Genomic DNA, 13,757 nt, shown 5'->3' with positions numbered 1-13,757 from the left:
GAAAACTGAGAACTGGCCAATGGATTTGAATTAATGGAGGTCAATTAGGAGATGACCCTAAGAGTAGTTTTGATGGGGAGATGTGGGCCTGATTGGAGTGAATTGCAAAGAATGGTAGGAGAATAGTAGACAGCAAGCATAGTTTTGCTGCAAAGAAGAGCAGATAAATGGAGCAGTAGCTAGAGAGAAAGTAAGATCAAGTTTTTGGGGTTTTTTTTTAAGACAAAAAATTTTTTAAGAAAAAATAATTAAAAAAAAATTTTAAGGGCTCCCCTGGTGGCACAGTGGTTGAGAGTCCGCCTGCCGATGCAAGGCACACGGGTTCGTGCCCCGGTCCGGGAAGATCCCACATGCCACAGGCTGGGCCTGTGAGCCATGGCCACTGAGCCTGTGCGTCCGGAGCCTGTGCTCCGCAACGGGAGAGGCCACAATAGTGAGAGGCCCGTGTACCACAAAAAAAAAAAAAAAAAAATTTAAGAAAAAAGTAACAGCATGCTTGTATGACACGGGATAGATCCAGGAGAGAAGGAAAACTAACGATATAGAAACATGGAGAACTACTGGAGTGATGAATGTGCAGGGTCTGATTTTTGGACAGGAACATAAATGTTTCATCTAAAGTAAAGGAAAGCATATGGGTACACTGATAAGCAGGTAGATATAGTGTCGGGAGTCTGCCTAAGTGCCCTTCTAATGTCTTCAATTTATCAGTAAATTAGGAAGCAAAATCTTTGAGAATGAAGATGAAGGAAGAAATACAGGATTTTAGAAGCAGGGGGAAAAAAAAGGTATCCTATGTTATCCAGGGCTGCCTGTCGCTGCTCTAAAATGCAAGAACTTTCCAAAGCCTGTACATGATGGGGCCAGCCACTAACTGTTGCACTAATTGTTAATAATAATTTATATTTGCTAAGGATTTACCATTTGCCAGGCAGAGTGCTTCAAATGCATTATCACATTTAATTCTCTTAATGGACCTGAGCTAAGTACTACTGTCATCAATATTTACCAAAGAAAAAATGGAGCTAGCCTCAAGACATCCCAACCAGCAATGTCCAAGGCAGCCAAAAAATTAGCTCTCATTCATTCCAAAGATTTGCTGGAATTCCTATTTTGTGTCAGGTACTGTGCTATCGCTGAGGATACAATGTGATCCCCAAACTAGACAATATCCCCGCCTTCCTGAATCTTACAGTCTATTAGTGGAAAGGCATTAAATCAAATAACTGATATGTAAAGTTATAAGCATGATAAGTGCAAGAGGGAGAGGTATATGGTGCTGAGCCTATAACAAAGGGCAGCTGTCTTAATCTGGGTAGTGGGGTGAGGACAGGGTCAGGGGGAATATGGACAAGAAATTTCCCTGAGGAAGTGACTTTTCAACAGATGTAATGAATGTGTAAGAATTAACCTATCAATCTGCAGAAAAAGGTAGCCAGGGTTGAATAACAAGCACAGCAAATATGTGCCAGACATTGTGCTCGGTACTTTGCAAACATTATCTTAATCCTCTCAACAACTATATGAAATAAAAGGCTTTCACCCCCATTTTACATATGTACAAACTGAGGCACAGAAACGTCAAGTAACTTACCCAGGGTTATCAGGTAGTAAGTGGCTAAATGAGATGGGAACAGGATCTAGTTCCATAGCCTGGTGCTCCTAACCACTTTTCTGTTCTGCCTCTCAGAAACGTAGCATATACAAAGCATTTAGGAGACAGGGAGCTCAGGGAATCAGGCTGCTTGAGTTCTTACCCCACTTTCACTACTGAATGGCTGCATCAACTTGGACAACTTACCCAATATCTTGTTTTGTCATCCGTAAAACAAGGACAATAACATCTACCTAAAGGGTTTTTTTTTTAGAAGATTAAACCAACAAATGAGTAAAAAGCAACTAGGACAAAATCCAACACGTAACTGTATGAGGCAGTGCTGTCCAGTAGAAATATAATGCAAACAAGACATGTCGATTTTTAATTTTCTAGGTGCCACATTTTTAAAAAAAGTAAATACTGGTGAAACTCAGTTTAACAATACGCTATTTAACCCAACACATCCAAAAGATGATCATTTCAACATTTAGTCATTATAAAGATTATTAATTAGGTTACTTTTTGGTGTAGTCTTCGGATTGCCAAATGGGGCTATTGGCTGTCGTACTGGACAGCGCAGATCTAGTGTTTGTTATCCTCCGGAGGCCCAGGCAGCGGACCCGGCTTTCCGTATCTACGCAGAATCCTCGGGAGCGTCGAAGCGGCCCAACGGAATATTGAGACCGGCTCGGAACCTGGTTTTTATAAGAAGTGAGTTCCGCCGAAGAAGCTGTTCCAGCTGAAAGCCTGGGCGGAGACCCAGGCCCCCAGTTTCCTTAGGCCCTGCTCTCCCCTCCCCAGTAGTCCTCTCCATGCCGCTCCCCAGCTTCCCTCTTCACACGCACTTCCATCCAGGTACCTTGCCCCTACCTCTCTCCTCACCCCTTCCCCTGCTGCTGCAGCTCGCCGCGCTCAGATTCTCGACGTTAACTCCACCGCACCGCAGAGACACCGGCCCATTCACTCGGCAAGCTCTCGGTTAAGCGCCAGGGCTTTTTGAATGTAGTTCCCGCGAGCACTCACATGTCTCGCGAGACTTTACGCCCTGGCGGCGCCTAAAGGCAAAAAAGGGAGGAAGTTCCAAGACTGCCACGCCCTACCTACAGCGACTGCGCAGGTGCAAGTAGAGCGCCTTGGGCTTGGCGCAGACGTGGTTCTGTGGCTCGTCAGTCTTATTCAGGGTTGGTCCTCTAGGTGTTTGTTTGTTTGTTTTCGTAACGGCAGTAGCTTCTGGAGGGACAGTGTTACTAGAAGGCGAGGCGGTGGGGGAATTCCATAGTGTGCTGGCCTAACAGCGCGTTGGCCAATGTGCGTTCTGAAAGCTCTGCCTTGTGACCTCCAGGAATTTAAATCAGTGTGACAGTGCTGAAAAATGTTATAGACAGAATCACAGTTAACGCTTATAGGACAGAATGACAGTTATTATAATGGCCTTAAACACCTGAACCTTCACTACGCGCGAGTACAGGCTAAATTTTACACGGATTATCTCATTTAAGCCCGCCAACAGCCTTATGAGGTAGGTATTATTGTCTTTCTGCAACGGAAAACAAAGCCCCCAGAAGAAAGATATCTTGGCCAAGTGGTAGAACCAGAATTTGAACTAATGCAGTCTGCTGCTGAAGTCCAAGCTCTTTCGTGTGTCTTTAAATAATGATTTTATATTTTGTAAACCTGATGCCTATTCATTATTCAAAATTCTAGGCAGTAAGAAATAATAATAGCCAACATTTAGTGAGCACTTCTGAGTCCTAGCAGCTGTCGTATGGATCATGTTGTGCTTTTGAGGCCATCTTTTCTTGCCTACTTGGAGATTTGGCCATAGGTGCTCTGTTTTTCACATCAGTTTTTTCTTCCCTTTGAACAAATAAACATGCTATAATGACTTCCATCTCAAAAAATAACACTAACCTCCCTTGACCTCAATCAGCTACCACATCATTTATTTGCTTCCCTTGATAACAAAATTCCTGAAAAACAAAAAAATTTAGGCTCATTATTTCATTTTCTTACTTTTTATTCTAACTTTTTTCCCCACTTCAGGTTTTGGTCCCATCACTCCAGTGAATGGCTCTTCTCAACGTCACCAGTGAGTTCTATCTTGCAAAATCCGTTATTCAGTCCTCATTTCTCTTAACAATTGATAGAGTTGATAGTTCTCCTTGCGTCTCCTTAGGTCTTGGGATGCCACACCCTCCCGGCTTTTCTCTTCTTAATTTCTTTTGCAGACTTCTATTTCTAACTGAGGTAGGCCATACTAAATAAAGGATTGTTCTGGGTTTGAAGACTGAAAACAATGATGTCTTCATGTTGTTCACAGTGTACCCTAGCAGGTGCATTTGGGATCTGAATGAGTCAGATGTTCCTTCATTTGTCACCACTCCCATGTTCTTGAATAAATGAAACCTGATTTTCCCTTTCATTTGACAAAGATTCTTCAACTCAGGAGTCAGGAAGATACTCATTCTAGCTTAGGCCAATCATGACTGGGCTGAAATTAGGTAATCTATAATGTATCTGAACTTCATTTTTCTCCTTTGTTACATGAGAATGTAAACCTACATTTCACTGATGTTTCTTTCATAGCTAATATTTTTAAAATATTTAAAACTTGTAGCTGAGTGACCACAGTGTGCTAGGCATAACGCAAAGAATTCAGAAGGTGGTAATTGCCACTTGACTCTGGAAGATGCTCACAGCGTAGTAGGGGATTAAATAAAAGCAAATATAAATAACCACAGGGATGTGTATAAATGTCACGTGAATGGTATATACCCTACACTAAAGGAGATGTGTGATGGGAGAGGTCAGGTTTGTCATGGTGTTTCTTTAACGTTCCACAGTGCAGGAGGCACTTGAGCAGGGCCTTGAAGGTGGCTGAGCTAAGCAAGGAGGAACACACTCAAGGGGGGGGACAGTATTAGTAAAATCATAGAAGCTACCCGTTTCAAAATTAAAGTCAGTCTTTAGGAACTGTCTGGATAGGTTGCTGCCTATACCACCACTGGACAGTAGATGTCACAAGTGAAATGAATTCTAGAGGGTCCCTGCTTTTTTTGGATAACTTGCTTAAGATTCACAGTTACAAATGCAGTTCCGCATACTGAGATGAGGTCCACATACCATGTGCTAAATGCCAAGGGTCAGGAAAATAATGCATCTGTCATTTTCAGTTTATATAATAAGAGATTTGATTTTGCCTCCTCATACAGAGTAGTGGATTCCTCAAGCATAGCAAAGGAACTTGGATGCTGGGAATACAGTTCCTAATATTATTGCTATAATATTACTTCTAATAATAATAATATTTCTAATTGTATAATTCATAATATTATACTGTTCAAAACTTGGATAGACTGCTGTAGTAAACTGGCCATCATTCCTTCACTATGACTGTTCCAGTGGAAAAGAGAGGACTGGTTATCAAAAATGGTGTAGAAGGGAGTGGTTGCATTGCACTGAAAGCTGTGTGTATTTTGACATGCACTTATTGAATGATTAAGGTTTTTTTGGTACCACAGGTGAATAGTCTCTGTCCTCAAGGAACTTAGAATTTAGTGGAAGGGGCATTTACCAAACAATAAACCATTACTCAGAGTACGACTTAGACTTTCTTGTTCCTTCATAATATTAAGGAAAGCTCTAAGCTAGGGGCCAAAGAAGAGCAAGCCCAGGACCCTGAGACACAGAGTTTGCAAATAAGAACTGGATTAATTTACAAAGTTCCATGATTCATAGGATGGACCAGGAGATGAAGTTTTGGAATTTATACTCAAGGTTGTGGTAATTAAAACATGGAGAATGGCTGAGGTCAAGAAAGAGGCTTAGAGAGAGAGAAGAGAGGGCTGTGTGCAGGACTTTGGTCGTTGTCCTAATCTTTGGAACAGGAGGAGAATAAGGATCCAACAAAATAAACAGAAGAGCCATTTGAGAAGAGATCAGGAAATTGAATTGTCACAGCTCCTTCTGTGATGACTTGATACCAAAATGAATAATGGTACCAGGTGGTGGGTTTGACTATTTAGTAGTAATAATGACCATACCAGCCTAGTCTGCAGTCTCTCCTGGGTTGGCTATGTATAGCAGCAGCTTCAACTCTTCACGAGCCCTACTGCTATACTCCTTTTCCCCCTGAATAGGTGCAGTCCTCATTCAGAGCAAAGGTGCATTATCCCAATATTGTGGACATTTATTGGTTAACTTTTCAGCATCAGTTCCCTCCTGCTTTTCCTTCCCAAAGCATTCTGATTATTCTTTGGGTAAGTCATTTTTCCCTCCATTTTCAGCCATGTGGATTGTTTAAAATTGATGCTACCCTTCAACTCTAGAGTCACTCTGGTTGTAGTAATTGGTTCAGGGATGTGCATGTGAGTAAATCCAAGTGGGTGAAATAAAATGAGATACTCACTGGGACTGCTGGGAAAATGGATTTTGTTAACCCCTTCTGTACTTAGACTTTGCAGCCCAGAGCTGCCAGCTGCCACCTTAGATCCATGAATCTTAAGTCAGCTTGAAATAGAATCAAAAGCAGAGCTGATAAATAGGAAAAAAGAGTCTTGGCCATGCTATCCGGGCCCTACATCAAGCTCCTCTTGAAGCTAGAGATATCCCTGAACTGTTTAGTTTTTGCTCAAATATCAATAGCTTCAATTTGAGTTTTCTGTTATTTGAAATGTAAATAATTTTAACCAATACACTCAATAATACTTATGTCTGAGCATGAATGGACTAATTAACCTGTCAGCTTCCCATTCTACATTTAGGAGTTTATGAGGCTAAAACTGAAAGTTGCTAACTTCCAGGGATGAAATCTAGTGATGGCTCCTCTGAGAAAAATGTCTTGGTTGAACCCAAAGGAAGGTTTACCCTAAACGAAGGGGCCTAGTCTACAGTGGAGGAAAATAAGGATCCAAACAGCTTGTATGTAATCCCTTTCTTGGCACCACTTCACATTACCATTACATCCCCGTTAAGCTTACTTCTTCAGATGATTTTAGCACCTAAGCCAGTTAGAATTAAGATGCAGTGTTTATACCAGTTATGGTTTTTACTTGCCAAGAATAGTACCCACTCTAGTTAGTTCAAGATATATATGTACATGAAAAATTCTAGAGTCCTGATTTTTGCAACTATTCACAAAACTGTAGTTGCTACTTGTGACTTCCTGTCTTCCAGTATCCATTACATATTCCTTTTATTTTATGACAGTACCTCAACTAGTTGGGGCCCTTTATCCAGTACTGTGACCCTGGATAAATCTACACTGCTGAATAAAACATATTCACTAGTTATGATATATATATATATATATTACTCACTGTGCTGTTGGCCCATATTTATTTGGTCTGACTCGAAGTGGGATGGGATAAAATTTAGGGTCCTGTTCTTTCTCTGTGAGCTTGGAACTGTCACACTGCTTTTCTGTATGGAAAGAAGTGGTGACTGTCTCAGTGTTGTAATGCTTAGTTTAATGCATTTTATTCTTAGGAAAAACAACTTGGGAATGCACACAAAATACATTGAATACCCCAGTTCAGTAATACTCGCCTATGAGCTACCCCTTGCTTATTGCCACTAGGTGACAGTCTTTGCAAATATTTTATCTGACACGACCGTCTTTCTGTTACAAACATGAAATTCTGTTGGTAGATATGGTTACCATTCTAGTTTCAGGCAGAAGATAAGCCAAATGCACATATTTATTAGCACCTATACTCTCAGTCTTTTGAGATCATAGTTATTCCTCATCTGGATCATTCTTCTCCTCCTACTTAGTCTACTCCATGCTATAGAGTGAATTGTGTCCCCTACAAATTCATATGTTGAAGTCCTAACACTCAGTATGACTGTATTTGGAGATAGGGTCTTTAGGAAGTAATTATGATTAAATGAGGTCATAGGAATGGGGCCCTAATCCCATAGAATTGGTGGCCTCTTATGAGGAGAGGAAGAGAAAGAGATGTCTCTTTCACTCTCTTTGTACCACAGAAAAAGGGCCATGTGAGAGAAGCATCTGCAGGCCAAGAAGAGAGCCCTCACCAGGTAATGAGTGGGCCAGCACCTTGATCTTGGACTTCCTAGCCTCCAGACTGTGAAAAATAAATTCTCTGTTGTTTAAGTATTTCATTATTGCAACCCAAGCAGACTAATAAACACCATCTCATCCTTTTCACTGGAGAAGCCCTATGACTAAGAGTTAAGAATACAGTACATGTTCTAGACTCAGCATCTGGGTTCAACTGCAGGCTCTGTTACTTCCTCTGGTTGCCTTTAACAAACTGCTTAGCCTCTCTAAGCCTCAGTTTCCTGGAGTACAAAATGGGATAATCAAAGTATCTAATTCAGTCGTTTGTTGTATGGCTTAAGTGAGCTAATACTTTTTAAACCTTCAGCATAATGTCAGTAAATAGTAGCTGTTATTATTAAGAGCATTGTCTCAGCTCAAATGTCACTCCCTCTGGGACCCCTTTTCTGAATCCTTAGCCTAGGGCATGTCCTCTGTGTACAGTCAAAGCAACTTGTGCTTATCCTTTGGAACAAATATAATAGTTTGTGGAAATTTGTGTAATTTATGTCTGCTTCCCTCACTAAAACTTAAGCTCTTTAGGATGGAAAAGGCCAATGTATGTTTTGCTCACTGTGGTTTCTCCCAGCAAGTGCTTGGGACATGCTAGATGCTAAAGTCAAGTTTGATGAATGAATGAAAAATGCAATTCATTGATTTAAATGGGGAATCTATAAACTCTCTTTGAAACATCAAAGTCAAGTAACTTGTAAAAAAAAAATACTATTCTTAATCCTCAATGAAAAATGCTAAAAATTTATTAATCAGTTTACATGAAACAAATTACATGTCACAGAGACAGTACACTGAATAAATAGTTTAGGGTACTTGATACCCTCTGAGATTTTTATTGCTTCATTCACCTGTGATGATTTGTGTCCCTCATTTGAACCAATATTTCTTCATTCAGAATTTATGTACTGATATAATTTCTGTAATTCAAGCATTTTAAATTGTACTAGGGAACTTGGTATATAAAATAACCCTATTGGAGAGGCCTGCAAAGCAAAGACTCCTTGGCTAAAGTAAATGTTCACTTTTGTGTAAATACAGACTTCATGTAGTAAGTTCTCTTAAAGGAAGAGCCACCCTCGATGAGCTTAAAGTTTTAAAACTCATGTTTTCCTAATATTTTATTATGTGTTAGACAGGTTTATCTATTTTCTGCAAAACAAATCTGGCACATGTCATCCTATTAATTTTCCAAAAATAGAAAATATTAAAAAGAGTGGACATTTCCAGTAATCCTTAAAGTCCTTTGATTATGTAATAATCAGCTATGTAAGAACACTCAAAAGCACAGTAATAAGAAATGTTAGTTATGCGTATTTTAAAGATAATTTTATGTTTTCAAAGTTCTCTCAAAATATGAGACATGAGAAAGTGTTTTGCAGGCTTTATATACCTTATGCAGACAGTAAAAGCTCCCTTTTTTCATATCATGGTGATAAAACTTTAGGCAGCTCTGATATTAGATGTGATCCTTTCTTTGTATTAATCATTGTTTTACCATTTACTTGCTTCTTGTTATCAGGCAGGATGCTCAGACTCTGGCTTCATCACAAGTGAACCCCATCTACTCCCCCATGATGCACTGCATGCTGGCAGTATTTGGCTACTTTTGATAAATTGGTTAGTCTTGTGAAATACTTCCCTAAGCTCGAGTTCTGGAACTCATCAGGTGTCCTCTCTGACAGTCATGTCTTCCCTTGGCTCTCAGATTACCCCACCAGCTGGGCTAAGGCCCATATCCTCCCACAAAGCATGCTTCTTTGGAATTCAGGTCTGTTGGCTTTTGGCGCTAAAAAGCAATGCTCTTGCACTTTCTGTCAGATCAGGGCTGAATAATCTCTTGGGGGTGAGTAACCTTTTAAATGTTGGAAGACTAACAGTTTCAGGGATCAGTGTGAGCTTAGCAATTTGTAAGAAAGATCAAAGGAATACATGTCCCTTTTGACCATATTTGAATATAGCAAGACCCAGATTATTTTTTTTCCTTTTTGCAAATTAGTCTGGAGGTTGGCATCACACTCTTCCCTCCATGCCAATCCATCAGTTTGTGCATAGAGCAAATCTTTATGTACAGAAGAAGTATGGCTTCTGAATCACACTGGCACTTAATCGTTATTATTATATATGACTGAAGCCAGGGAGTTACGAAAGGGTCTTGGGCGACTGTCCTCCTTCCACCTATAAAACTCCTGGCAAAGGGATTAATAGGCATCCTATAAACAGGCAGAGTTAAGCTCTTGAAAACAGCATACTCTTCATAGGGTTTAACTCTCCCAGGCAACATGGGAAAAATAGGTTGAAAAAGTAACATCTAATTTATTCTTAAATATGGTTGGAAGGTTTGATTTCATTCCTGCTCCCACAAAAGTAATTAGTACTGCTTCCATCCTAAGATATAGAGGTATATAGGTTTCAAAGAGTGGTCTCCAAACTTTGTTGTACATTAAAACAACTGAGAAGCTTTTATAACTCCTGATGCCTAGTCTGTACCCAACACTAATGGAATTGAAATGCCTAGGAGTGGCTGTTGGGCATCAGTGGTTTTTAAAGATCCCCAGGGAGAATGCAATATGCAGTAAAGTTTGGGAACCTGGGTTAAAACAGTCACACTCCCTGCCACACTTCAGCTTTTCTCCATTGCCTCTTCAGCTCAATCGTTCTCAATCTGACTCTCATTAGAATCACGAGACATCTCAAAATATTCCACTCTGATCCATTTGGTCTAGGGCAGGGTGTAAACATGAGAAATGTTTAGCTGTTCCCCCAGTGACTAATGTACAGCCATGGTGGAGAATCACTGGGCTAGCTGATCATATAAAAAGGTAGGGTAAAGTGGGTCCTTTAGCCTTTTTCTTGCGGTTAAGAGCTTTCTACGTTTTAAAATTCCTATTCACTAGCTTTGTTGAATGAATATTCTTCTTCAATTCACCAGGCTCTAAAGTCCAACCATTTTCCTGAATCCGTTGGTAGTAGATTACCTGATAAAATACAGGATAGACAGTTAAATTTTATTTCAGCTAAACAGTGAATAATTTTTTTGTACAAGTATGTTCATGTGGTATTTAGGATGCATAATAAAAAAGATTTACTGTCTTCTGAAATTCTAATTTAACTGGTGTCCTGTATTTTTATTTGCTACATCTAGCAGTGTTAATTGGTGGGAGAGCATGGCTAACTCTTGGAAAAATTAGCAGCTGAATTTGGGGAGAGTTCCATCATTTTAATCTTCAAGGCTTATGGCCTTTTAGCTCTTATCCCTTCTGGTTGCAGAAGTGGTAGATAAAAAGGCATGAGCAATTTGGGAATTAAAAACTATTTAAGATCCCCCACTGAGCCAGGAAGACCCACATTTCCCTTTTACTTAGAATGTCCTTGGGTGATCAGCAGGGGAGGAGTATAGGAGAGGTGGGGTATTATTGTGCAAGAAGATAGAATATAGAAAGAGGTGAGGACCTGAATATTGAGTATATGCTTTGGTTGAAGGAACCTAGTTCACTCTCAAAAGGATTGCCATTTTGAGCCTTTTCTATGACTTTCAAGTACTTCAGACTTGCTTTTTTTCTTTTTCTTTTCTTTTTTTTTTTTTTTGCATCTTATTTCTTTTTAATCTACCTGAATATCAGATGCTTGCTGCTTTGGCTGGAGTTGAGATAGTTTCCTGGTGAAACTCTTCTCCTAGCTTACTGAGTCTGAACTGATGGAAAGTTCAGAAGTCCCTGGCAATCTTGCAAGAACCCCGTAATCTCAAGAGGCTTCCCAAGCAGTCTGGATGCCTTTCAGCGTCATCCTCTAGGACCGTTCACCACTAGCTGATTTCTGAAATTTCCTTCCTCCCTACCATCCCCAAATAGGCCTTGAACTGTAAATAAAAGTCATGGGTGGGTGTATTTCTTGGCCAATAGCAGACTCTATACAAAGTGAGGAGTGAGATTTCATGAGAATTCCCAGAAAGCAGGTGTTATAATGACTTTACCAAATTTGAGCCTGACATTTTGATGAACAACTCTTGAGCACCCCTCATAATTTCCTCTGTGGAGGAGATAGGCCAACAAGTAATATGTCAAATCCTCCTTTGCGGGTCCAAGTTTACTAATGGAAGGAGGTGAAACAGGTGAAACACATTAACTTTTAACCTGTTAACAATGATTTTTTTCACTAAGCATTAGATGTTTAAAAGGGAAATGCTCGCTGGCAGAAAGGAGACAAAAGACAAAGGGTGATAGGAAGGGGCTGAAAGCTGGCCTGCATCATGGAAATATATTTGCAAGTCAGCTGGGCCCACTTTGCGCAGATGTTTCATAGGAATGAGAAGGAGGAGCAAGTGTTCTAACGTTAGACACATCAGCAAAGCAGTGGAATATTTCTTTGCATAATGCCCCTTTCTTGTGGTTGGAGGTAAGGGAGGGAGTGGGGTTCGGAGGCTTTGGGATGATTTTATTGTTCAAATTGAATTCAAGTAAATTGCATACATTGATCATAAGACTTTTTCCCAAGTTCATTTAAAAGGAATTAATTTACATTTTAGGGTTCTAACTCTGTTAAACTAAAAAGCTGAAAACCAAAGAGCTGTATGTCCAATCATCATCAGCTATTTTATTCATACGTGAGAAAACACGTAGCTGTTTGGAGGAAATACTTCCAAAATGGATCTCCTTGGGTTTAAATGTTGAGCATCTTTTAGGGCAATGCGGATGAAGCCCTCTCTTCCCCAGATGGTTGGCTTGGTCTTCCACTTTTTGCCTGAATGCTTCAGTAGCATGTCTATGCAGCATGCATTCCAGAATATGGAGGGGGTCAAGTTTTCTATGCAAGCTGGAGGTTTGCAAATTGGTGGCCCACAGTTGTACTGTTTGGCCCACATAGTTCAGGGGAAAAAAACCCAAAAAACAAAAAGCAACTTTGAGCCAAAATTAGAAACTTGGAAATTTACACACACACACACACACATACACACACACACACACACACACACACACATCTACATCTGGATTGCTAGCTTTTCTTGAAAAATCAGAAGATTTGGTTATGCTATGCTCACATTCCTCCTGCCAACAATCTGGTGGATCTTTGTCTTTTTCTGGGCACACATTTTCCAATTCTCCACAGCCGCTGTCACTCTATCATTGGGTTTATTCATTCAGTGAAATGGGACAGATATAAGGAGACATTTATACTACCTATTTGTATGGTTCCTATATGCATTTGAGTTTGCCATCCATGATACGAGGCAAGACTAGATTATACCATTGCTCCAGTGTCCTCCAAGCTTATTCTGTGATTCTTCTCTTCTCTACAAATGGAGTTCTTAATATTGTTACAGATTAACCGATACTTTGCTTGAGGAAAGAACTGGACTGTACTGCAGTTTTTGTTTTTTAACATCTTTATTGGAGTATAATTGCTTTACAATGGTGTGTTAGATTCTGCTGTATAACGAAGTGATTTATCTATATGTATACATATATCCCCATATCCTGTCCTCTTAGGTCTCCCTCCCACCCTCCCTATCCCACCCCTCTAGGTGGTCACAAAGCACCGACCTGATCTCCCTGTGCTATGCAGCTGCTTCCCACTAGCTATCTATTATACATTTGGTAGTATGTATGTCAGTGACACTCACTTCTTCCCAGCTTATCCTTCCCTCTCCCTGTGTCCTCAAGTCCATTCTCTACGTCTGTGTCTTTATTCCTGTCCTGCCCCTAGGTTCTTCAGAACCATTTTTTTTTAGATTCCATATATATGTGTTAGCATACGGTATTTGTTTTTCTCTTTCTGACTTACTTCACTCTGCAGGACAGACTCTAGGTCCATCCACCTCACTACAAATAACTCACTTTCATTTCTTTTTATGGCTGACTAATATTCCATTGTATATATGTGCCACATCTTCTTTACTCACTCATCTGTTGATGGACACTTAGGTTGCTTCCATGTCCTGTCTATTGTAAATAGAGCTGCAATGAACATTGTGGTACATGACTCATTTTGAATTATGGTTTTCTCAGGGTATATGCCCAGTAGTGGAATTGCTGGGTCATACGGTAGTTCTATTCTTAGTTTTTTAAGAAACCTCCATACTGTTCT

General features: G+C 40.1%; 1 protein-coding gene across 1 annotated transcript in view; it reads right to left on the bottom strand.

Moving 5' to 3' along the window:
* Window positions 1-2,112: 2,112 nt before the first annotated feature.
* LOC136120309 (dipeptidase 2-like) overlaps window positions 2,113-13,757 on the bottom strand; it is a 66,963-nt gene continuing 55,318 nt past the window's right edge. The window contains 2 exon segments of the mRNA XM_065873737.1: window positions 2,113-2,344; window positions 2,621-2,652. Coding sequence (XP_065729809.1) covers window positions 2,113-2,344; window positions 2,621-2,652 — 264 coding nt within the window.

The sequence above is a fragment of the Phocoena phocoena genome, chromosome 3 (assembly GCF_963924675.1).
Source record: "Phocoena phocoena chromosome 3, mPhoPho1.1, whole genome shotgun sequence".
Lineage (NCBI taxonomy): Eukaryota > Metazoa > Chordata > Mammalia > Artiodactyla > Phocoenidae > Phocoena > Phocoena phocoena.
The sequence above is the reverse complement of the archived record's forward strand: the minus strand, read 5'-3'. Positions and strand labels throughout refer to the sequence as shown.